This window comes from Haliotis asinina, chromosome 8 (assembly GCF_037392515.1).
Source record: "Haliotis asinina isolate JCU_RB_2024 chromosome 8, JCU_Hal_asi_v2, whole genome shotgun sequence".
NCBI lineage: Eukaryota > Metazoa > Mollusca > Gastropoda > Lepetellida > Haliotidae > Haliotis > Haliotis asinina.
In genome coordinates this window covers 4,619,295-4,645,760 of record NC_090287.1, presented here as the reverse complement: position 1 = coordinate 4,645,760, position 26,466 = coordinate 4,619,295, and the positions used below count along the sequence as shown (strand labels likewise).

Below are 26,466 nucleotides of genomic sequence, written 5' to 3'. Positions count from 1 at the left end.
TACAAATGGAACTTGTAAACCTGTACAGACACATTTTAATGGCTTAGAACTCAGTTTCCTCAAAGGTTGGTCCAAATGGAGGAATTTGTCGTCCCCAAAGTGTTCTGCCATTGGTTTCTTGATTTGTCTGTTGCTCAGGCATAATTTTATGTTGGTAAGAACAAGACATCTTCTGTGGGTGAGTGACTTTAGTTTTACACCGGACTCAGCAATATTCCAGCTATATGGCGGCGGCCTGTAAATAATCGAGTCTTAACCAGACAATCCAGTGACCAATAACATGAGCATCGATCTGCGCAATTGGGAACTGATGACATGTGTCAACCAAGTCAGTGAACCCGATTCCGTTAGTCGCCTCTTACGACATGCATAGTCACCTTTTATGGCAAGCATGGGTTGCTGAAGGCCTATTCTAGCCGGGGCCTTCATGGGTCTCATCCTCTGTAGAAATGATAGTCCGTGTACACATAATCACTTGGTGACGCACACTCTCACTTACACTTACTCTCATACACATGTATAGGAGCTTTGCTTTGTCTTGTCTGTAGGAAATGCACTTCCACCCTAAGGCTCTCAAGGGAGTGAAAGGCAGTGTGGGGGCCCCAATGCCAGGGTCAGTCATAGACATCAAGGTGAAGGTTGGTGACAAGGTCGAGAAAGGACAGCCAGTGCTGGTGTTGAGTGCGATGAAGATGGAGATGGTTGTCAGTGCACCTGTTGATGGTGAGGTCAAGAGTATTGCTGTTACTGATGGCATGAAGCTTGAAGGGGACGACTTGTTGATGGACATCGAGTGATTGGTTGGTCTTGGATGACCGACAAAAGAAACACTGACCAACAGAACTGACCTGACCATAGGTTCTTAATGTATGAGGAATATTATCATGATGATGGTGTTGGGAGACTGGCCCAATTCAGCTGGAAACTGTCATGGCCTTCATAAAGTGATGGGTGAAAGACTGTTGGTCATCAGATGGCATTGTTGTGACAGATGTTTTAACACGGTCAATGATTAGAATCATGGCAGACTAACCTGAAAAGGAACACAAGTTTAACAGATTTTCATTCTTTTACAATGCTTAATCAGTTCATTGTGTATTGCTAGATATCAGTTGTATCGTATGACAAAGGAAGTTAATGTACAAGTGTTCGTGTGCTAACAGTGTGCATCGTAGACAACATTAGAGCTCTAATGGCAGTGAGGAGTGCCGTGAATTTAGTATGCAGGCAGTCAGAGGATTTGTCCCTGGTTATATCCAGCCTCTCTTGAGGTAGACCTATTGGTGTACTGATCGATATTATGTCCAAAATCACGAACCCAATGAGTGTTTCTCTGACTAGTTCTGTCAGCTAGCGACAGTCTGGTTATAGCTACCAATGTAGCAGGATTCCAATGTGTGGAACTGACCTGATATTACCAACAGTCTCTTGACAGTCATTTACAGCAAATATAGGAAATATTCATATACACATACAAGCCATTATGACTATTTTTGTATGTCTGTACAATACAAATACAAACAGACCTTGGCGAGAGGTTCACAAGTCATAAGTAGTCTTGTGCTGGAATAAAGTGAAAATGAATGTGATAAAGTAATGGAAGTTTTGGTGAGTGAAATGCTATTTATCTCTCAGTGGGTGCAGTTTTTACACCATGTTCCTGAAGCCAACTATTGCATGGCATGTGATCTTGTTTACATTATATTTTATATAGACTCCGTTAAATGGAAATAGTTCTTAAGGGAGTGCAGTGTTGCAAGATACTTCTTGAAAGTTGTTTGGTTTTTGACAGATATGTTTTAAGCTTGTTACCTATTTGTTGTTTCCAGGGACAGTTGTGGGCACTATATTCACATCTTGGTGACACTTACTGGAGTTGTGTCGTTAGATACTGTGTGACAGTAGAGAACGTGGGAATGTGTGCTGCACATACCTTCCTCCACAGAATTTATGTATTCACAACATGGCCAGCTTAATGGTGATTGGATGGTTGTTGAATGATTGACACATGGAGTGTTTGAGTGACAGATATGGACGTGTGTGTGATGTATCGGACCAGCTGAGTTGTTGAACGCAAGTGGTTGCAGCAAGTGCAATGTATATTGATGATCTACAGAAATCCATGGTGTTCACCAAGATATTGTTCAGATGATATCTTCATGTCATGTTCATCGAAACATTCACAGCCTGTAATGCACTTTATGCTATTCATCCTCAGCTCAGACGTTATTAGAATATTTTCATGAAAACATTGTTACTTAGTATGAATTCATTTGTGAGATAAAGTATTCACTGAATATAAATTTTGATATACTGTTACAACACAAGTTAAAGAACACCTATGAATTTAATCAGCCGTACCAGATGAACCTCGGCTGAATGAAAAAGGGAGGAGTTCATTAATTTCTTCTGGGCAGAATGTGTGTATTCTATCACTGTGTCAAGGTGTATTTGCTTTTTAAAGGGTAAAGCATCTCTCCTTCCTTTCATCCATATTTTCCGAACGTAGTATATGTCAATATGTGCATGTGTACGACGTCATTGAATGATGTCAACAGTACAACTAAACCTTGCTTAAGGATTGGAACAGTGTGTTTCCTTCATGGCTGCTAATTGTGGTTGTGTACTTCAGAGGAAGCATTTGAAACTGTTGCAAATGAGACTGACATGGAGTTAGTCCAGACTATGTCATGATATTGTCATGGAAACAAATAAAGAGACACATGAAAAAACAAGTGTTCTTTATTCTCTTCCAGGTTTCTTCACAAGTTTTGCACTGTTTGTGAAATTCTAGACAGAATACTTGCACTTTCATGTGTTCTCTTATTTGTTTCTATGAGTATATATCACTCCAGTAGAGGTGAAGAAGATTCAGTTTGTTTTACTGTAAGTTATCTGTCATGGCATAACTACTAAACAGGGTTGCCGTGGAAATATGGAACATTGGGTGTTCCTTAATTTCTTGTGAGTAGTATGTAATATATTTCAGTATAGATTTACTGTATGTCATTGTGTAAACAGATCAGAAAATAAATTTAGGATATAGTCTTGTGTAATTGTTATTTCATATGGAAATATTAGTGAGTGCTGTATGAGACTCCACTATACTTGAACCACATACTATCCACATAGTCAATGTGATCAACAGTTCCAACATCTGGATAATTGACAGTCTAGTTTCTATTCACTGACAGTATATAACTATATATATAGGCATATGTTTTGATTACCCATTCCATTTTTTTAAATTATCTTTATTGTTTGGAAACATGGAAATGAGTATTAATATTTCTCTAATATAACAACAGTACCCAAATCAAGACTGATTTAAGCAATCCATCAGAGAAAATCTTTAGCAGGATATTAGACATATACTATACATATATCAGACATTTTGATAGCACAACTAGATCGTTATTTTGCTTTATACAGCATATAGATGGTATAGTGTTGTATATATATTACCAGCTATCAACTCAAGATCAGAAGGGTATTAATATTAATTGTTAAAAGCTTACATGTAATCACTAAATTATGACAAAATTATGGGACACGGAAAAGTCTTCATGATATATCACAGCACGCCCCAAGGTGTAAAATGACTTCCTGGTATCAAGAGTAGGAGTCATGGATGTGTCCACTTCAAGCTGTGTGTGCCCTTGGCATGAAAAGTTGTTAGTCAACAAGCCTCCTTGGCATTGTGGTAAGGAGTCATGGATGTGTTTTGGGGAGTCAAATAGGCAGGTTTTCTGCATCAGGGGAAACACTGTCACCGTCTCAGTAGCTGTTGAAGCTAAAATTATCTCCCTTCATTGACTGTCACGTGCTGCTAGGGGTCACAGTCAGCTAATTCTGAATTTTATAAGGACAAGGTGACACTGTATGTATTTTAGTGTTATTTTGTGATGCCAAATATCCCAAAATATCATCTGATAAATGCTACACATTCTGTTGTTGCTTCTGTGGAACCAAATTACCTTTAGAAGTTAAAGACAAATTATCAGACTTGACATGGAACATTTCACACAAAACCACTGCAAAGTAAGCACGATATGTGCTGTATAGTCCCGTCAGCATCACAAACTCTGTTGATGTGTGTTGTAGGCATATTATGATTCCCCAGCAAATAGCTGTGTTTTCTGAAACAGTAAACCTTTTAACCTCACTACTCCTGAAATCCATTATCTCAGACACGTCTATATTCTGATATGGTCTTGTCCATGGTTTGTTGGATGGGATACTATGATAACAGTGGAATATGATAGTATATGAATACTCGATCATATGAATTACTTCTCAGTGTTACAGTCAAAGCATTGGTTCCAACTAATTTCCTGTGTGTATTTCAGGATTATTTAAGGACTGACTTCAACATGTTTTTGCACTTAAACTAAAGTACAAGCAGCTGCTCTGGGCTACCCAATCAAATCGATTAGAATCCATTGTTATTGAAGTGATGTTTGTTGATTAAAAGTTCCCCTTTCATCTGTGTCAACAGCCTATGCCAAAATGACATACTTGTTTGACAGGCATTCAAGAAGCTGGTGAGTCAGTGATGTAGACCGTAGAGATAAGATCATCTTGTATACTGTTATTCAGTTACATGGTGCTGTTAATGCCAAAACACACTATGTATACACACTTTTTTGTTGTTACTTTGATTATGGTGTAAGAGTATACATGTACACCGAAACGTTGCTTTGTGCAGTAAACAAGAAGTTGTCTTGCTTAGTCATTTGCTGTTATAGATGACTTACTGTCAATAACATCCTAGACATTCTGTTCAATATTCATGAAATTTCAAAATATTCACAAAATATTCATGGAATATATTTATTGATTAAAACTCATGCCTTTTCCCATACTGAGAAAGAAAGGGATTGACATTTACACAAGCATGGGTATGTTTACTTGATGAGTGACTTGTGTAACACTTAGCAAGAAAGGGATTGACATTTATACAAGCATGAGTATGTTTACTTGATGAGTGACTTGTGTAACACTGAGCAAGACCTTGAAATAGTTATGATGTATTTTAATTTGGTGCTATATTTGAGTGAATGAATATTGTTAAAAATGTCTTAAACAGCAGTGTGTCTTTAAACCATGATAAGTTCAGCCAACACACTACCAATAAAAACACATAAAATTGGGCCGAACAGATCGATGTTTATGTTCAGTGTAAATTCTGCCATAAATTTATCAAACAGTTTACTTTATGATTGAATGTATTCATGTTTTGAATATCAGTTTGGTTGGATTTTTCTAAATCATGGTGTTTTTTTTTCATTATTGTGGTTAGAAATATATAACTGGTATGCATGTAAAGTGTCAAAAGAGTTTCCCATGAGGGAGACAGTATTAACTGGAGTGACCAGACAGTTTATGGTCATTCCTGCTAGAATAGACATATGTAAAACTATAGGACAAGAAGAGTGAGGGCAGTTTGAATTGTGGTGAGTTTGGCATAACATAATGAAAACACTGTTTACTCCTGTAGGTGAAGCTCAATGAGGAGCAGTCATAACACCCGCATGTTACAGCTTTGGCTCCTAATATCTCAGCACCAGCACCAGCTGTATAACAGGTCTTGGAGTAGTAGTATTCAAGCACAGCTCGGAACTCACTTGCCTTCAAGTGGTCCTTGTTCACCAAACTAGAAGGCAACCCTTTTGTGGAGTTGTGTCCCTTGAGTGTGTCCAAAAGATGTGACTGTGAGTTTGTATCAGATTGTTATGTTCTTGGTTGTGAGCAACTTCCACATGTAGTATTTTGTGGTGCAGAGTTGTTTGCAAATATTGAAAACCTTCTGTTACAATTATACTTGTCTCAAGACAGTATTAGTTAACATTAATGACATTACACTTCAGGAAATGTGAGGTATCAATACTGTCGTCTCATCAGATCAGGATACTGTTACATGGATCAGTATGAAATCAGACAGTATTTAATTCAAAGTATTATGTGTTAGACTGCTTAATCTCAATAAAGTATGTAGAACAATGTCCTGTCTGTTCTTTGGTGTGATATTACTACCTGGGACCAGTTCCCCAAAGTGATGTTTCTGTTAAGACAATCTTCACACTGGCTTCTTTTGTGGAAATATGATTGTAAATTCCAAAATACAGCATAAGCTTCTTGAAGCTGTAGCGCTAAGATTTCTTTGTGGAGTGGGGCCATGTTTTCTAGCAAGGATACTACTTACCATTGTTTTGTATGTCGGTTTCATGTATAATACAGCTGTAATCTGGCTAATATTTGCATAATGACTTGTAAATACCCAAGGCTGGACAAAGCAGCTCAGTGATATTATCAAATGTTGCCAAGCATTCAGGGAAGGATGAGACATGATCACACTAAAAGACTTTCACAGGGTGTAATTTCTTCACCTTGTCATTTTCAGAACCTACGAGGAGATGTCAAAAAGTTTTGAGCCTTGCCCTGAAAAAGCAAGATTTTGGAATTCATACTGATTTATTTTTCAACATAGTCCCCTTCCAACTTCACACACTTCTCCCATCTGGTTTGCCAATTGCTGATTCCTGATCTGAAGAACTCCACATTTTGGTCCCCTAAACATCCCTCCACAGCAGCGATATCTCATCATCATCCTGAAATTTCTGGCCCCGGATGTGTTTTTTCAGTCGAGGAAAGAGGTGGAAGTCACTAGGGGCTAGGTCTGGAGAATGGGGACGGTGAGGTAAAAGTTCGTACATGCCCTCGCGCGCATTTTCCATTGCAGCTCGACTGGTGTGGACTGGCGCATTGTCCTGGTGAAGAAGAATCCCTCGCCGCTCCTCTTTAATGGACTGGCGTACCTGCTTCAGAAGGTTAGCAGAGTGCTCTCCATTCATTGTCGTACCATGAGGCAAGTAGTCGATGTGGATAACACCTTTACTGTTCCAAAAAATAGTTGCCATAACCTTCTTTGGGGACCTGGTCGATTTGAACTTCTTTGTCCTTGGAGAGGTGACATGTTTCCATTCCACTGACTCCTGCTTGCTCTCAGGGTCATAATGATGAAGCCAGGTTTCATCACAGGTTACAATTCTAAAGTGAAAATCTTCTGGGTTGGCATGGTAACCCAAGAAAGCTTCATGTCATCAGAAAGCATTCTTGGGACCCATCTTGCACACACCTTGAACATGTGGAGAATGTCATGGAGTATGCTGTGAATGGATCCATATGAGAGCCCGGTTGCATCTTCTAACTCGTGCAGGGTGATACGATGATTTCCCAACACTAGTTGATGCACAGTGTCAATGTTTGCTTGGGTGGTACTGGTTGAGGGTCGTCCTGGACGGGGGTCATCATCTCAGCTCTCTCTTCCTCGGTGAAACTCTTTCACCCAACATTTGATGGTTGCAGTAGAAGGGGAAGACTCCTTGTAGACAGCAGCGAGTCGCTCTTCAACCTGCTGGTCGTGTTGCCCTCCAGGACAAGAGACTTTATTACTGCTCTATATTCAACCTTGTCCATTTTTCACATTCACTAGGGGGTATATCCTTTCTACAAGGCACTGCCATTGAAGAAATGCATCCAGCTATGTGATCCTACTTGGACTATGTAGCTAGGACACTAATATACGTTAGGTGCCCTACCTATTACAATTTGTCAAGTATAAATATGCAAGGCTCAAAACTTTTTGATATCCCTTCATACATCAAGCACCACCTGGCGTAAGGTTAGGCTGCCCCACTGAATGTTTAGTTGTTCATAAAATGATGAATGATTCTGTCTCAATTTTGCATTACCTTTATTAATAAATTTCAGTTATGTGGTTACTGCTATGTTACCGACTTATGAGTACAACAAGTCATACGAGAGAAACATATTACTCACAGTCACTTACTTCCCATTTGAACACATGATGACAGCTGGATTGAATGTTAAGGATTTATTGTTACCTGCACCGGGTGCTACCTGTCATACCTAATCACATTCTGTGTCACCTTCTGTCACCGGCATTTGTGTACAATGATGCATCATGGGTAAACATGGGTGATCTAGTTTATTGAGAACTAATAACTTTGTTTAGTCATATATGTATTTATATAAAACAAAACAAGTCATGAACTTCAAGGATGTGCATTGTATAGGGAAATGGCCTCCGTATCTGATTGTAAATTTAACCAGCCATGCTCCAACGACCTACGTCTGAACATTCTGACCAGCAAGTATCGCTTTCAAGGTTGCCCGAAGTGGAGTGTTGGAATCTCTCTTCTGTCTAACCATTCTCATCTGAGATGGGATCTTGTTTAGATACAGACTTTCCTCCTGTGGAAGTCTAAAGTGTCGCAATTAGGTTTGATAGTGAGGTTTTCAACAAAGTATCTGTGATCTTTTGATCACTGGCACTTGTTGCATCACCATTTGGGGCTGACCATGACCCTTACCTGTATGTCAGAAGAAGAAAAAAATCCCCAACAACTTGTAAACCCAATTTCCGAGGGTTTAGTTGTTCTAGACCTGTTCAATAACTCCTTGTCTCCTATAACCCCCATCACTTAGTTACAGCTCTCCTTGGATTTTGGTATTTTTAACCAATACCTTGGAGCTGTGTTTTAACTACAATTTGACATCTGGTTAAGGCACATTCAAATGAACTTTATGTATATGTATTTCAAAGGGACTTTACTTCCATTAATTTATGTTCAATTCATTACTGAATTCTTATAAGACATTTTGCCATGAATGGAATATTCTAAACATAATAAGATAGAAAATATATTAATACCTGATGGCACTTTATTATTTGAACTGCGAGACCAAGGTTGGACAGTTGAATTTTATCAACTGCATTTTAATATGAAACAAGTGATTTTTAAATTTTTTGAAGCCATTGTGTTTTGAATCATGAATTGAACTTGCAAAGTTACATATTTTTGTAGCATTGCCACAAACTGTGGTAAGGAGACTACATAGGGCCAGATCGCTGTGGAGTGTAAGAAAAAGGTCTCTCGAATCAAGGTGGATTTCAAGGACTCAATGATAGGATTGTAGGCTGGATTGTATCCCTATAGCCTTTTTCCTGTTTTCATACCGAGTCAATGCATCCACCTGGAGATGGGTTCAGCACCTTGTTGGTCTCTGCCTGCCACTGGGCAGTGATGGGTAAAATAAGGACTGGTTGGTTCGGAGTCCGTACTATAACATGTCTGAGTGGAGTATTCGTGCTTAGCTGCCGCATGATATCTAAGTGAACTAGCACTATTATTTCAGTCTGTGCTAGTACAAGCAGCCACACTTACACACGCATGCACAGTCATACGAGGGACATACTTTTCAGCATGACACTGGATACCATTTCACATATCTGCATATTATGCATGTACCTGGCTATAAGTTAGTTACAGTTCTATATTTTGGACCTGTGTCTTAACTTCAATTTCACATCTGGACAGTCACATTCCACTGTACTTGTAAGCATGCATAGTCATGTAAGGCTTCGTTCACAAAGAAATCTGCTGATGACGTGCAACACTAACGAAAAACATCACAACAGTAATATATAGATATTTTATTAACAATTAGTCAAAAATATACATTCAGTGTAATATACGAATAAAAGTTACCGGTATGTCACAGTCAGTGCACTGGATAGAGCATTAGTTAGATTCATGATTCTAGTGTTCACTGAACCAAAGGAATCATGGATGTTAGAAGACAGGAGAGAGATATGGCTGTCACACATGATATGGCAAGAAGGGGAAACATCCACTAGTTGGTGCGCTTGGAGGAAATATGCGTGCATTTGTTAAGCTTACCTACAGAAAAAAGCATCCGTCTTTTCTCTCTTAGACCGGTCTTTTCACTCATCAGTTCCACGCTGTTTTTACAACTGTCACAAATGTTATCATTAGGTCATACTAGTTTTTCCCTTTCTGTCAATTTCAAGGTGTAAATTAATATCCCTTTCAAAGGAAAATCGAACTAAAACTGTCAAACTATATTCATTGTGGAGATACACAGATAATTGTTACTTCTTTTCACCAACATCTGACAAGCAGTTGGGCAATCCACAAAACATGACTGAAACTTGACTAAACTTACCATTCTAAATATTTTAGCTTTCCTTCAGCATTTAGTTTGCAAATACACTTTTCACATGTCAAACAGAAATGAAAGATCCTTCTACTCTAAATTTATACATCTAATCGCATTAGGTAAACTGGTTCACATTTAGCAGTGAAAGCAGGCCAAGAATGGTTACTTGACACAGTAAGCTCTAGAACAGCCATGGAGTCAGCTGTGTGGGTGCCAGGGATAGAAAGCAAAGCCACTAACATCAACAACTGGCCAAACCACCAATCAGCCTTTCAACAACTGACACAAGTATTGTAGTAGGTTGGCTAACACAGAACCTCTGAAATGAAACCATCTTTTCATAGGAAATGCAATCCTAAAAGTATCATATATACAGTAATACAACAGAGAGTTTCTTCTGATCAAATTATTGCTGGGAATTTCACAAGTTAAGATTCATATTGCCAATCAGAGAAACAAGCTTGAGAGTGTGTCGGGAACATTTATTGCCCATATCACCTTTCTCTTGATACACACCCTTCCATTATCACTTCATCAATGTTACTATTCAGTTTTACACGTAACTGAAACAATGTCCGAGTATATTGTATGTCACATGTTCAACACAGTTATCACAGTGTAAAAGCCGGAGACAGTGGAGGGGCAGGATGTCTGGACCTTGTGATGGTAGGAAAGGCTCACCAAATGCCACTACTGAACACACTTGAATGGATGCTGAAACTGAAGTGATGTATAACTGATATGCACAGAAGAGTTTCAGATGGTGAGACGAGAGTGTTTGCTTCAAGCCACTAAGACCACTATATACTGATATTAAGCCAACGTGATTAAGCCCTGTGGTCCAAGTGAGATCCCAAGAATAGTGATGGTGATGACAAACCTTGCACATAATTAAGGAGAATCAAACCCACATTCACTGTGCAGTGTTATGGCCCCTGCAAAACACAAACTTATGTTTTGTGTCACTCATTACCCATGACAGCTATAATGAAACATGCTTCTGGTCAGCCATTACTGTGACTGGGATGCCATGAATAAGGAAACCCAAGCAGGAATACCTGCCATGATATGATGTGATATGTCCTCAAACATTACAACGTAACTGAAAAGGCCACACATATTGGTTGCCTGGAAAATATATTGGATACCAAACAATGACATCCTAACCCATTTTAGTGTCCCTTATAACTGCATATGTCACAAGTGAATGCTAAATATCACAAGCATGCTGCAGAATAGCACCATAACATGCATTATTAGCTGAAGGCAAGTTGCATTTTCAACACACACACACACACAGTACATAGCATGTGCATTACTTCCTTATAGTACCATCCACATATCAGCATAAACCAGGACCCCATGACAAAGACAACAGTATTACAAGCAGCTGGTGTAAAGATGCTGGCACTGCAAACATCTAACATATGACATATATCAATTATCGTGGACTTCTTAAGTGCAGAACATCGAAAACTATAACAGGCAATGTCATTATCGCAATCACAATCCTAAACCACAAAGCGGTCAAATACCAAAAACTGTCATAAGTTGTGATAAAATAGGGTGATTATGACTGCTTTAGCGCTAAGATTACTTTGTTAAACTAACTGATCTTAGCCCTATGCCAATCGTAAAACCCAATCTTAGCGTGATGTTATGATCGGCATACCGTTCCACTTACAGATCTTACCAAAGTCAACCGTAATGTTAGGATCCAAAATTAAACTTGCTCATGAAACAACTTAGGATTGCTAAAATCAGTTGTAGAGAAACCCAAATGACAGCTTTCATTCTTCTGTAGGAAGAAGAGAAGTTACTGGAATGGTACCCATGACCCTGATGCTCTTGTACATCACTACACCAAAAGTGGTATTTCACATTTTATGGGATGACAGTATTAAGCCTGTGGTCTCATTCAAACACTTAACTGATCTGTTCCACTGAATCTCTTGCTAACTGTAATAAGTTAGCAAGTGATTTATCCACGTTTGATAACACATGTCATTGTGTCTTAGCTCCACTTTGGCAGAAAAGCCAGAAATAACATTGGTCTCAGCAGGTTTATCACTCAAAACCTACAAACATGAGCAAGGAGCAGTCCCGCTTAGGATCATAAACAGTGTGAATCTGTGGGTGATTCGAACCCATGTATCACAGCATGATGGCCACCACAGGGGAGAACTAGAACTAATTTGTTCATTTACCGATTGCATCTAGGTTTGGTGGTACTGATAAAAATGGAAAAAATAAAACATGAAGGGACAGAACTCATGGATACATTCTCTGCCTTAGGGGAATCAGCTTATACTGCCATTCAAAGACATAAAAAATGAAGTCAAAATATACAGAACGTAGGAAAAAGGTATCCCATAAACATCAAACATTCTACTCTAAGTGTAATGGTTAAAAACAGTAAATCTTTAAAAGGAGACAATGTTGACTGGCATCTTATTCTTTGTCCTACAGATCTTGAATCCAGCATAACTACATCCTACATGCTTTTGCTTGACCTAAATGTACAGCAAGACACATACATCATAATAGGAAAACAGTATATTTTCTTCTTCTTCTATCAAACCTAAAAGATCCATATGAAAAGAAAATGAAAAGAAACAAAAACCCTAAAATCAACTGCAGTCATGGCAAAACGTTTTTGTATGCGAAGGTTGATTTTCATATTTTGATAAAGTGTACTTTCATGGATGAGAATTAACAGTACCCCTTTTTTCTGTAATATCCTGCTTGCATGTAGGGAGTTGACTGAGGATAAACATGCATGCTTTATACTTTGAAGATCAAATTATCATGACCACTGCCATTATGAAAAGAAATTTGACCAAAAAGCAGCTCAAATGGAATGTTGTGAAATGTAGGACTCAACTGCTGGTTCTTCCGTTACTGACCAATGTATTTTGTCTGCAAATGCCCAGATAGTAAGACTTTTACAGACCAAATTTGCTGACAACATATTTCTCAGTAAGTGCTTAAGTGGAATTACTAATCCATTTCAGTTGAAGTGTACCACAAGGATGAACTGTAAAATCCTTCATATACTATTATCCGTTATTCCTTGACAATAAATAACTTACACACCTGACTGCCAACATTAACACTGTCTTGCTTGCGTTTGGTCATTACAAATATCTGCTAAGATATCACAAGTTAGTTGTGTTAGTATCGTATTATCAGTTCATAACTGGTTCACGAAAGAACAGAGTCTCTGAATTAGTCAACAATATAATATTCTTAAGTCCAATATGGCTGTTGTCATGCTAACTGTCATCTTCTTGTTTGCATCCATTTCTGCATCGGTTCTGTCAGTTAATGAAGAAACCGGATGCTCATCTTCTGTTCCACATCAACACGCTCCATTGCCTGCAAGTCAAGGAACATGTTTGAGCATTGTTTACATGATACTGTGGTAACTGTGCTCATTAGGATAATAGTTTAAGTGCAAAACGTCTTCTTAATCAAAACTTCAAATTTATTCCTAAAATAACTGGTTCAATATGAAATATAAACATAAAACTGATTTCATGAACATGTCTTCACATTTGGACACATATGAAAACAATGGTACCTGACCGTAAACAGATGTGTCTCATGAGCATTTAACCCAGCGATTTTCAGTAAGCATTTCCCTGAAAATAAGTAACATCCCATGCCAGCAGGGTATGGCCAGCTGGGTATAGCCACCAGAAAACCAACAATCAACCAAGTTAGTGAACCATTCCCTGCTGCTCCACAAAGCATTTGTAGTATTAAGATGACCATAACTCCCATGCTTAACATAGGCATACAACAGTCCTAGCGCTACGATCGCCATGATGAATAGGGCCCTGTTCTACAATGTACGTCTCATGACAAGCAGGAGAGACACAGGCTCAATATAGAAGACAAACAATGATCCACACACATGCCCAGTAAATATCTGACCCTCATTTCAGTATATTTAACTAGAGACCTGTACTCTTCTTAGAGACTCAAAAAGGTATCACTGGTTGGATCAGGCCCTGATCTACTCAGTGTAGCAGTCCTAAGAGACACACTTGACCATACGCCACACCACATTCCTGCAGATGTATCCCCAGTAAGTATGATGGCAATATTCTAGTTTCTGGCTGTATCATAAAAACCTCAGGACCAAATTACTTTCTAACAACACAAGGCTGACACGGACCATCTGATTTTCATGCTAAACTGAACACTACACCAGGCATATATAAAATAATACCAACATCAGTCACTCTACTGATCCTCTGTATTTAACTGTAGAAAACACAATCACGCCACTCAGAATCACATCTAACAACGTCATGTTCTGATGGTAACATTACTACTAGCGAGTTTGGGTTTATGCCATTTATAGAGGATACTAAATGATCTTCCGTATAATACCATTTTTATTAAACGAGTGAATGATTTGGTATCAAACGAGCGAAAGCGAGTTTGATGCTAAGTCTTTCACGAGTTTTAATGAAAATGGTATTTCATGGAAGTGAGTTTAGTATTCTGTTTACTACTTCCACACAAATTGATAGAAACTGTGGCTACAGTGTGAGGACTTCCAGTTTTCCTCGAGTCAGACAAGGTCCAGAACCACTGCAACAGAGGCGTTAGCATTGTGACATCATAACTCTGACATCATGCATCTAGTGGTATACAGTATTCCCAGAAATTATTGAGAAAATCTTTGTTTTTTTTTCTAATGATGATAAGATTGGAAAAAGGGCTTTCACTATGCACTAAGCATACTAAATAAGGGAGACAACTCTTGAAGGCTTAGAAGGCAACTCATTAGGTCAAGAGTTATCTCCCTTGTCTGAGCAGACGGCTTCCTGTGTTGACATGGCAGAATTTACAGCAAGAGAGAAAAGAAAGCTCATTCTAGATGATTTTGAAAGGGGTGAGGCTGATGCTAAAGTGTTAGCTTGTAGACATGGTATTCCTCTGTCTACAGTATACAGAACTTTATTCAAACAGAAGAATATTCAAACAGGAACCGGGATAGAGCACAAAGCAGGGGCAGGTCGGCCTAGGAAATTTAGTGTTGTGGATCGCCGAAGACTTGGGCAGATTGTGAGTAGGGGCAAATTGAAAAGTGTTGAGAACATCAGAAATGAAATGATTAGCAGAGGAAGTCCTCAGGTACGCAATGAAACAGTTAGGCAGGAATTACAGAGACTTAATTGGGTGAAAAAACGTGGAATTCCCTCGCCGTTGATGAAAGATGCACAGAGGGAAAAACGTTTAAACTGGTGTCGGGCTCATGAAAATCAAGATTGGGATAATGTTTTCTTTTCGGATGAAAGTTCTGTTTGGCTTTTCCCTAATTGTGTGAAAATTTGGACCAAAGATACTGTCAAACCTATCTACCAGCGACCAAAACATAGCCCGAAGTTTCACATGTGGGGTAGCATATCGGCTCGCGGAGTGACGCCATTGTGTGTTTTCACGGGAAACTTGACAAAAGAAAGATACGTTGACATTCTAAATGGTCACCTTCTTCCGACAGCACAAACATTGTATGAAGATGATTGGATTTTCCAGCATGATAATGACCCAAAACACACTGCGCGCTACACAAAACAGTGGTTGTCGGGCGAAAATGTTCAGGTCTTAGACTGGCCCAGTTACAGCCCAGACCTAAACCCAATTGAGAATGTGTGGGGAGTCATGAAGGACAGAATAAACCAAAAGGGACTGAGAAATATTGAAGATATGAAGGCCGAGGTGGTCCAATATTGGGATACCCTGTCACACGATTACCTACAAACTTTGATGGGTAGTGTGCCTAGGCGTATTCAGGCATGCATTGCTGAGCGAGGAGGTCTAACAATGTACTAAAACAAGACTGAGACTGTAAAAGGATGATGTTTTAACATGTTTATGTAAGTAAAACGCCAGAAGTTAATAAACGTAATGAGTTACATGACGCAACATGATTCTCAATAATTTCTGGGAATACTATAAATATTACACTGCAGTGTCTTCCACGGGCGAGTAATAATCAGCAATATTACTGCAATATCATGGAAGGGAAGACAAGAAATGGGTTTCACACCATACCCATGACAGGAACTGAATCGCGGCCTTTGGCGTGACGAGCAAATGCTTGAACTACTGGCCTAACCCACCACCCTCTGACAATGACCTTGGACAACCTTACCTTCACAAACTCCTGGAAAGATATCATGGTGTCTTTGTCCTCATCCACCTCCACGATTGTTCGGTCAGCAATGCTGCTTAACTAGAAGGCAGAAATATAACATTCAACTTACAAAAAACATAAATACTAAAACTCCAATAGCTTATCAACAAACAGTCCATCTAATCACAAACTGAACAGAGGTAAAACAGGATTGAGGTGGGACTTCTCTAACATTTATGCAGGTGCACCATGACTACAGTAACATTTATGTAGGCGTCCCATGACTACAGTAACATTTATGTAGGTGTCCCATGACTACAGTTACATTTATGTAGGTGTCCCAGTCCATCGAATCACAAACTGAACAGAGGTAAAATAGGATTGAGGTGGGACTTCTCTAACATTTATGCAGGTGTTCCATGACTACAGTAACATTTATGTAGGTGCCCCATGACTACAGTAACATTTATGTAGTTTTCCCATGACTACAGCAACATTTATGTAGGTGTCCATGACTACAGCAACATTTATGTAGGTGTCCCATGATTACAGTAACATTTATGTAGGCATCCTATGACTACAGTAACATTTATGTAGGCATCCCATGACTACAGCAACATTTATGTAGGTGTCCCATGACTACAGTAACATTTATGTAGGTGTCCATGACTACAGCAATATTTATGTTGGTGTACATGACTACAGCAACATTTATGTAGGCATCCCATGACTACAGTAACATTTATGTAGGTGCCCCATGACTACAGTAACATTTATGTAGGCATCCCATGACTACAGTAACATTTATGTAGGTGTCCCATGACTACAGTAACATTTATGTAGGTGTCCATGACTACAGCAACATTTATGTAGGTGTACATGACTACAGCAACATTTATGTAGGTGTTCCATGACTACAGCAACATTTATGTAGGTGTCCCATGATTACAGTAACATTTATGTAGGTGTCCCATGACTACAGTAACATTTATGTAGGTGTCCCATGACTACAGTAACATTTATGTAGGCATCCCATGACTACAGCAACATTTATGTAGGTGTCCCATGACTACAGTAACATTTATGTAGGCATCCTATGACTACAGTAACATTTATTATACAACAAATGCTGTATGACAAAACAGATTTAGAATGTTATCTGAGATGTCAATTCTGTGTGTGACCTCACCTGTTCTTCTGAAATGTTGGCCCCTACCATCATGTGTAGGACAGACAGTAGCTCATCCTTGGAAATCCGGTCATCTCCATCAAGATCATACATCTTGAAAGCAACTGCAGACAAGTACGTAAGTTTAAATATAAAATACCCCATATATGGAATGATGTGAAAGTACTTATTGGGAGTAGATAACACACCCTTCTACAGCTAAAGACCATGTCTGTGTGAGGGTTATATCACACGTGTCCTGCATCAGCGAAGCATATATAACAATATTACCTTTATCCTTCTGTCAGCCAATAAGTATTTAAAATTTAAATAGGGAATTTGGATAGAGAATATGACTTCCTTGATATTGTATGACTGAAGTTGATCCAGTAATATTGGTTGCATATGAAAATTCCAAATTGAAAAACATTGAAGTTTGGTTTTCAATCTCACAAATGATTTTGAGTGAAAAATAATGTGTCGGGAAATTCTGAACTAAAGTACTGCCAGAAATAGTAAAAAAACCCAACAAACTTTTGTTTACATTTAGGTCTACAATTTATTAAATATCTGTTAAACTAACTTCAGCCTCACTAAAGTCTCGGAGACAGGAAACACAAAAAAACACAGACCATGGATCGATGCAAATTAATGTGATGATATCGTATTACAAAGCATAGCTACATCATAAACGAAAGCGGACATAAAAAATAATAACTTTAACACTGAAACTGTTTAGGATGTAGCTACCATGAAGTCTCACTTTCACTGTAAACACAAACAGGTACAAGGTGTCTTCTCCAAAGCAAACCAGGACAGGTGTTGCAGGTGGACACGGTTAGGCTGGTGGATAGAGATATCAGCTAAGATATCATAATCTTTTAGGGGAATTAAATGGGGAAGTAAATGGCATGTCATAACAATTTACAAACAATTTCTGCCGATCCTGTGGGTGGTGATGCCACCTATTTTGAGACATATAATATGATGGCTGATTGAAGTTTTTCTATGGCTATCATACTGATTTACATGTGAACATAAACTTTCTGAAAGATACACACGTAAGATGTCAATCAGCAGATGAGACATATTCAACACAAATGAAAAAGCATAAAAACTGTTTGAGAAGACCCGCTGTGCCTGTAGGCAGGGCATACATTTCATGCCAGGCAAGTCAATGGTTTGTCGTCATACCTGGCTGAGCGACCCAATTGCCATCTACAGTCTGACCTATTATTTTCAGTTGTTATCCGTATACTGGGTATGGCCCATTAAGCATCCCACTGAATGCCCAGTTAGGGAAAAGTAGGTTATTTTTTCATATGCTATTTGCAGTTGTGTAAACTTTAGGGACACTGAGTAACAACCAAAACAAATATTTTTTTCAATTCTGGACAGGGCTTCTCAGCATAACTCATTCCTGTGTTTTCTGTCTTCCAGTGGATGTACTCTATTTCCTGTTACACTAATACTTTAGCGTTGAACATTCAGGAGTAAGTGAGTTAACATTTAACGTCACATTGGCATTATTGCAGCCGCATTGTGACTGAACATTTAGGAAGCAACACTGGCATGATAAAGCTGTGTTTGAAAGAAAGCACTGAAGTCTGTTTAGAACACAGTGTACATGGGTTAACACACAGATGGGAGTATGGATGAATGGGCTTTCTGTACATGGCGGGACTATGTATGTGAGGGTTTTCAGTAGATGGGGACTGTATGGATGTGAGGGTTTTCTGTGGATGGGTTGGTCTATGGTTGTGGCTGTTAGACTGGTATTTGTGTGGGTTGAAGTAAGCATGGATGGATGTAAGCATGGATGGATGTTTTCCCTGGGATGGTTGTGTGAGTTGAAGTAAGCATGGATGGATGTGAGCATGGATGGATGTTTTCCCTGGGATGGTTGTGTGAGTTGAAGTAAGCATGGATGGATGTGAGCATGGATGGATGTTTTCCCTGGGATGGTTGTGTGAGTTGAAGTAAGCATGGATGGATGTGAGCATGGATGGATGTTTTCCCTGGGATGGTTGTGTGAGTTGAAGTAAGCATGGATGGATGTGAGCATGGATGGATGTTTTCCCTGGGATGGTTGTGTGAGTTGAAGTAAGCATGGATGGATGTGAGCATGGATGGATGTTTTCCCTGGGATGGTTGTGTGGGTTGGATGGAATGGAGGACTTACACATCAACTTTTCTTCCCTTGTGTTCAGGATGTTTCTCTCAGACTTTGCCTTCAATGGACGGAACCTGGCCAGGACATTCATGAACTGCCGGAAGTTGACCTCAGTCCTGTAACCATACAGGAACTTGGCATCAAGTATCAAAGAAAAATGAGACAGCAGTGAGTGAGTCAGCCATTATGGCAGAATTTCACTCTCACTGACTTTTGGTATAACAAGTTCACATCAAGTGGTTGTTACTGCATGTACCAACAACAACTGGGCAAAGGAAAGATATTAACAATATATGGATGAACGACTTCTTTATCACAGTGGAACAGACATTTCATTGTAGGTTGTAACACAATTGTCAAGCAAGTGAGGCTATAATATTTCCCCACTCATGAACTTGAAATACTTTTTGTATTATAATGCAAGCATTACATGGATATATATTTAAATTCACGATCAGGAACATGTGATCCATCACACAGGTGACAAAGAAGTCATGAAGGTAATCACTGATGTATTTAGGGCATAAACCAACAAGACAAGTTGAGTGCAGGTGACATCATCAGTATTTGGTCTAGATGACTCTCTTAAGCATTATGTCAATCAAACTGCATACCAACAACCTGTGACAGCAAATAATCCCTGGGCATACATCATTATACATTGGGTAAACAAGATGTTGAGCAAATGTTGAGTGACCACTGTGGCTTATGCCACTGTTCACCTGCAAACAGGATATGATTATGACCTTCCCTTAGAGAAAGTTGTTGCCAGCCATCAGGTCCATGACATTGCTACTAACCATGTACAAATATGTAAATGATTATTTTCACATCATGAAGATGTCTTACCACTGTTTAGCATTACAGTATTAAATAGCAGAGCTATCACTGAGTGCCTCACAGCAATACTGGTAATAACCACAACCATACAACTACAAAAACAAATATTCAAAAAATGTCATGCATAGCATACCTGTCTTGGAAGAAAGAATGCACAATTCTGTCTCCCAAAGGGTTTATGGCCAATTCTGGTATCCTCAAGAAATCCTCCCGGCTGCAAAAGTATGTTGGAAATCAAGTATATATGAAAATAGCATTTCATCCATAGTATTGCACTAAGTACCTCGATGAAGATGATTGATCTATATGTGATAGACAGATAGCACTGACAGCACATCAAGTGTAAACAATATAGGCCTAAAGGCTTGGACCATAACAAGTCACTATACAAGGTTTGGTAAACCGATGATTGCTTGATTTACCCAAAGGATTAGGCCATCATTAACTGAATACAGTTACAAATATTATGTCAATAGCATGTGTTATTACACTGTCCTTGGTAGTGAACAAAGCAGTCTGTCAAAGAAACATGCATGTAGCCATAACATAGGATATTTTACTATTAGGGTTCCTGGGTTTCATAATGTGAGTCAAATGAGGGTTCTGACTGACGGCTTCTTTGTTGTTTTGGTAACTTACCTAAGTACTCCATTATTGGACTTATCAAGGTTGGTAAATCTGCCATACAGTCTCACGATCTGGTTGTGGGAAACTGAAACAAATCAGTTACTGCATGTGATCCACAATGATTGTACAGGAGATCAATAAATGGTTATCATGTGATTAGCCATTAGAATCAATGAAGTGACCAAGTCAGCTAAACATTTACATTGATTTTAACACACACAGAATGAATATCAAACTAAACCTTTCACTGAATATGCTGAACATCCTATTATGTCATAAGCTGAACAAGATGAAATATTTAATAATGGATTATCCAATGTCAGAAAGTGCAATGGTGACGTGTCATTGTTATGGAAACATCTGCATAACAACAGTGTTTATCTCACCTCACACATAAATGTCACTCCTGATTGGCTGAGCCAATCAATGTACCCTGTACAAGCGAGTAACATTTTCTGTTAATGATTGGAAATGCTAAACTGTGCGAATTCATTTGGTACTTTGAGTTAGTAGTGTTTGGGCTGTTGCGTAACTGTGGTACATGTGTACTACTTATTATGATTCAATATGCGTGCTTCAAACTGCCATTCCCACATCAATATTTAACATGGCACACAGCACAGGTACAGTTGTGTTGTGTCGGAGCGTCCATAAATAAAGTCTGAAACGCATTACAAGTTTGTTTTCGCTTGGTAAATCAAGCAAAACTTAAGTATGTCATTGCTCTCTCTTGCTGACCTCACCTGGATTGCAAGTTTAATAAAGAAAGTGAATTCACTGAGTCATACTAGTAACTAGTAGTGCATGGGTAAGACGTAACAGCAATTTGACAGGTTCACTCTCACCTAGCCAGTGTCTACCCAAAAAGATTGCACTATGGCTTAGTGAGAGATGTGTGCCAGCCATAGCATTAGCCACTGAAGCATTAGCCTTTGTTCAAGATCTATAGTTTGATCTACAATGTGAGGCATTATAAGAGGCATGCAAGTGTGTGTGTGTGTGTGTGTGTGTGTGTGTGTGTGTGTGTGTGTTTGCAGTATCACAGCAAAAGAAACAACATTTCACATAAAATAGCATTTATTTACATGTTCAGCCATCATTTTTCATTATTTTCTTAATGCAATACATCTTTTGAATAAAGCATGAAATTACATTTCGTTTAAGTCATTCATGTAACATTGAGTCATGTCTAACAAAGGAATGAACAGAGGTGTCCTTGTAGAGAATGTCCAGGCCACATATCCCTTGGCTACACCACCATACACACTGCATGTAGTGGAAAAAACACCCCTTTATTTCAGATGTTGGAAACACTGATGTCTCAAAGTTCGTGAACACTGTTGTTGGTGACAAAGGAACAAGGGAATGGGTTCTGAGGAAGGAGAACAGATGTTCAAAGGTTATCTACTTCTTTTAGGCTACAAAGGCATATGCTAGAGGGAACATTTCAGTTGACCTGGGCATGATCTGTGTGATGAGCTTGCGGCCCAAACTTGAAATCCAACATCTCTGAAGACATTCTCGAGACCAAATATCATGTGGGAAGTAGTGGTGGTCTGATCAATTGGAAAAATTGAAGGTTGCTAGCAGTGACCTTATGACCAAGCAATTGAACATGTTTTCTAATCGAACATAAACAATTTGGGAAGACTTGGTCCCACTGCCCCCACCTACTCTTGTACATTTCCAATCATACAATCCCCTGTTCATCACCTGTAAACACCATCTAACTGTTAAATGTGGGCTCCTATTCAGTGCTAAGTAACAAATTAAGTGCTAAGTGTTGGCGTCCATTCAGCACTAATTAACCGATTCCAGTGCTGCCTTCCACTTGTCCTTTGCCAATCATGAATCAACACCATTCAGCTGTTTAGTCTTCCACTGTTTAGTCTGCATTTTTGTTGTCTTGTTACTTTAGTGTTGATACATGTGCATACTGTTAAAAAAAATTCTTTGAAATAGGTAAGTAACGCAACAATGTCGACATGGTTGACAGTTGACTATGGCAAAGATATCGAAAAAGACAGGGTGTAGGAGCATAAAGGGTAATTGAGAAGATCTGTGTGAAGTGAACCTCTACTATTTAACGTCAACATCTGAATGACATTTTTAGCATATTGCCAAAATGCATGTCTCAAGATCTGCATGTGCAGTTGTGATTTCTTCACTTGACGATGCTGATGGGTGGCTGTAAAATGCCATGAATCAAATCCAATTGACAGATCGAATTGTTACAGTGTATAGTGTTAAACATGTTTAGTATGTCAAACACAATGTCAAAATGCTAATGGCCACATGGAGGTGGGTGCAACACAGCAAGATTTTGCCAACAACTTAAGTGTTTCCAGACAAACCATCTCCTACCTGTGAAACCATTCAACGTCTTACTGCTTCTACATGCCACCGTTGTGAAGCAGTGATTCTGGCTCATGGTGGGCACACACTGTACTGCCTCCTCATTCTCAGACTTGTGAATGATGGAGATTTTTAAAGACCATCAATCTTCAGATTCATTTGTAAGCATGAATATCTTACCTTTCAGTGTACCAAAATAAATCAATCTATGCATGAATAAACACCAATGGTAAAAAAGAGCTTTTTAAGAACAGTACACCACCTTCTGCCTCATGCCACTCATTAACCTGATAAAGGAGTAAGGATGTACTTTGAAAGACAATTAAGAAGTTGACAGCCATAAAACTTTCTCAATAATATTACTATCATGATTATTACGCTAACATTTGTATGGCACCCATATTCAGTTCAGCTGCTCAACGGCGCCTTGTTGAGCACTGGATGTCCATCACAACGGCACATTGTATTTTCAATCTCAACTCGCTGTGGATCATACAACTCTTGCTGCATACCTGGCAAACTGAATTAATGAGGCTTTCTCATGTTTAAGAGGTATCTATACACAGCTGCAAGGACTGGGACCCACAGTCACAAGTTTGTGTACTGTACACTAGGGGTTGTGATTACACTGAAAGTGTCTGCACACAAAGCTGACTCAAGGTAGATTACACCCAGTCATGGGTGGGCTTGATATTGGCTTTTCCAAGCTTGACCACTGTGCCCCCACATATATCTTTCGCATATGTATCACTTCTAAATGCCATTTAAAGACATGGCCATTTTTGAGATACAAACTATGTTTCAACACATATATGGAAAACACTACCAACAGCATTTTGCAAAAGACCCCACACAACTGAAGGCTGGTAGGCCATGGGTTCATTTTTTTAAATGCTTGAATGAACACTGTAGCAATATCAGAAATACTTGAACGAACACAGTAACAATATAAGCCCAGATTTGACATTCCACAAGAATGCAATGTGTAATGGCTTTTCTGGTGATGATTAATGTAACCATTAATTGTGATAAATTCTGAACATTAAATATAATTTTCACAAACCATGGTCTGGTCCAGTGTAATGCTCAGGAGCAACATCATACAAACATATTATTGCTATCTGAATATAATTCAAGTAACCAATATATTAATGTGTATGATATTCATATTCACTTTTTCTATGTGTACATGCCATGGGATGAAAACATAGATTTAAGAAAAACCCAACAACACTTAAGTACCAAAGTTATCTCTCCCAGCTCAATCCGGATGGAAGCGAGAACCAATATATTAACGTGTATGCTATTCATACTCACTTTTTGTATGTGTACATGCCATTGGATGAAAACATAGATTTAAGAAAAACCCAACAACACGTAAGTACCAAAGTTATCTTTCCCAGCTTCATCCAGATGGAAACGGATGTCATTGATTGCCTGGGTATGTTCGCGCAAGTGCAAACAGTTGAAACGCATTCATAAAATGTTATTATTATATTATAAATAATCTACAAATATAAGTATTAAATGAATGGCCATAATTAATCTACTCTTATATTTTGCTTAAAAATTCATACCCAAAGGAAAAACTAAAGGAATTTAGATAGCCAGTCTAAAGAGGATGTCTTTTGAAATAACCTAAGCTAATTGATTCAGTATATTGATTGTCACACATTGTCACACTGCTGAACAGCAATGATTGTCACATGGGATCAAGGAACCAATGATATTATTTCTAAATAGTCTACTTCTAATGACGTATACCATACCCGTTTATCTTGACAACAACAACAACATTTCTACAACAATCTTATACATGGAGTATTCATCGTGTATACAACCCGTTCATGGCTATCGCGTCGGTTAACTTACTTTCAATTACTGTATTGAAAGATCGATCTTTTTACATTGTTCTCTGACGTTAGGAGGATATTGTTTACTGTAAGAATATCTGACCAGACGACCTTATACCCTGCGTGAATGCTTTCTACTTAGTGACACTTACATCCAGTTTCGCGTTGTATTTCCTCGATCTCTTCTTGTTGAAGCTGACGAGATGAACGAACACCCATGATGTCGGCACAACTATGACGAAGAAGGAAATGTGTCAGTATCCTTCCACGCGACAGCTGCTAAATAGGGGTCAAGGTCATATGGCGCACGATGCTCTAAACACACATTTTCTACACACTATATATTGGCAATATTGTGTGTTGATAGATTACAAATAGTACAGAGAAACATCACATTTTCGTATGATCATAAATGTTTTTTAATTGATATGATCAGAGACCATCTGTTATAAGGTCTCTGATATGATTACTAACGACAGGTCTTTAGGACATCACTGCAAATCGTGCGAATGAGAGAAGCGGACGTACAATTTCTAGCTAAATGCGGGATGCTACGCTCCTCTTCGTAATCGTACAATGTACATCGGGTCAACGGTACCTGTAAATACAAGGCCGGAAATAACTTTTCTTAATAAGGGTGATTGAAGAGCAAGGGGTACTAGGAGCGGTGGGGAAGCACCTATACATGTTCGAGGGCGCGAAGCATCTGAGGCAAAATGGCTCCATTTACGTAATCTCCAATTTTGTATAAAATATTTATGTATTGTTTCACCAGCCAGTGTTTGACTGTGTATTCATTGTTTTATTTGTAATTCTTCATTCTGTTCATCCTGTCTGTTGGAGCTATGTGGATTGAATGCAACCATTCTTCTAATTATGTCTGCTGTTTGTTAATTGACATCGCGATTGCAAAATATGCCTTCAATTTATAGGATTGTTACAGTCATAGGTAATTAGGTTTGTCATTCTAAGATAAGATAAGATAAGATAAGATAAAGTTTATTGTCCTGCAAGGGGAATTTGTCTTGCACCCAAAAGAGCAAAATCAAAGCAAACAACAACAAATAATTTAAAGTACATGTACACAATGTCAAGCTAATCAGAATATAATGCTGAATCATAACGGAGTCAAAGTACATAATATACTAATCACTCGTGCTTCATCATAGAGTTGTCTGTTACCAGTTTGTTTGTTTTTTTTCTGCTTCGGAAGTCAATTATCATTTCCTCTGTTTTCGTGTTTAAGGAG

At 38.7% G+C, this 26,466-nt stretch overlaps 2 protein-coding genes across 3 annotated transcripts in view; one reads left to right on the top strand and one right to left on the bottom strand.

Annotated features, from left to right (window-relative positions):
• LOC137293437 (pyruvate carboxylase, mitochondrial-like) overlaps nucleotides 1–3,047 on the top strand; it is a 39,643-nt gene extending 36,596 nt beyond the window's left edge. For both annotated transcript variants that reach the window (XM_067823975.1, XM_067823976.1), the window contains exon 21: nucleotides 549–3,047. In XM_067823975.1, the coding sequence (XP_067680076.1) occupies nucleotides 549–797 (249 nt within the window). In that variant the 3' untranslated portion in view covers nucleotides 798–3,047. The remainder of the gene's footprint in view (nucleotides 1–548) is intronic.
• A 6,458-nt stretch (nucleotides 3,048–9,505) lies between these two features.
• LOC137294196 (calcineurin B homologous protein 1-like) lies at nucleotides 9,506–25,524 on the bottom strand. Its single transcript, XM_067825196.1, has 7 exons — nucleotides 25,370–25,524; nucleotides 21,022–21,094; nucleotides 20,516–20,596; nucleotides 19,552–19,658; nucleotides 17,391–17,494; nucleotides 16,220–16,300; nucleotides 9,506–13,425 (listed from the first exon to the last, which is right to left on the bottom strand). The coding sequence occupies exons 1-7, from the start codon at nucleotides 25,434–25,436 to the stop codon at nucleotides 13,372–13,374; spliced, it is 567 nt and encodes a 188-aa protein (XP_067681297.1). The 5' UTR covers nucleotides 25,437–25,524; the 3' UTR covers nucleotides 9,506–13,371.
• Nucleotides 25,525–26,466: the final 942 nt, after the last annotated feature.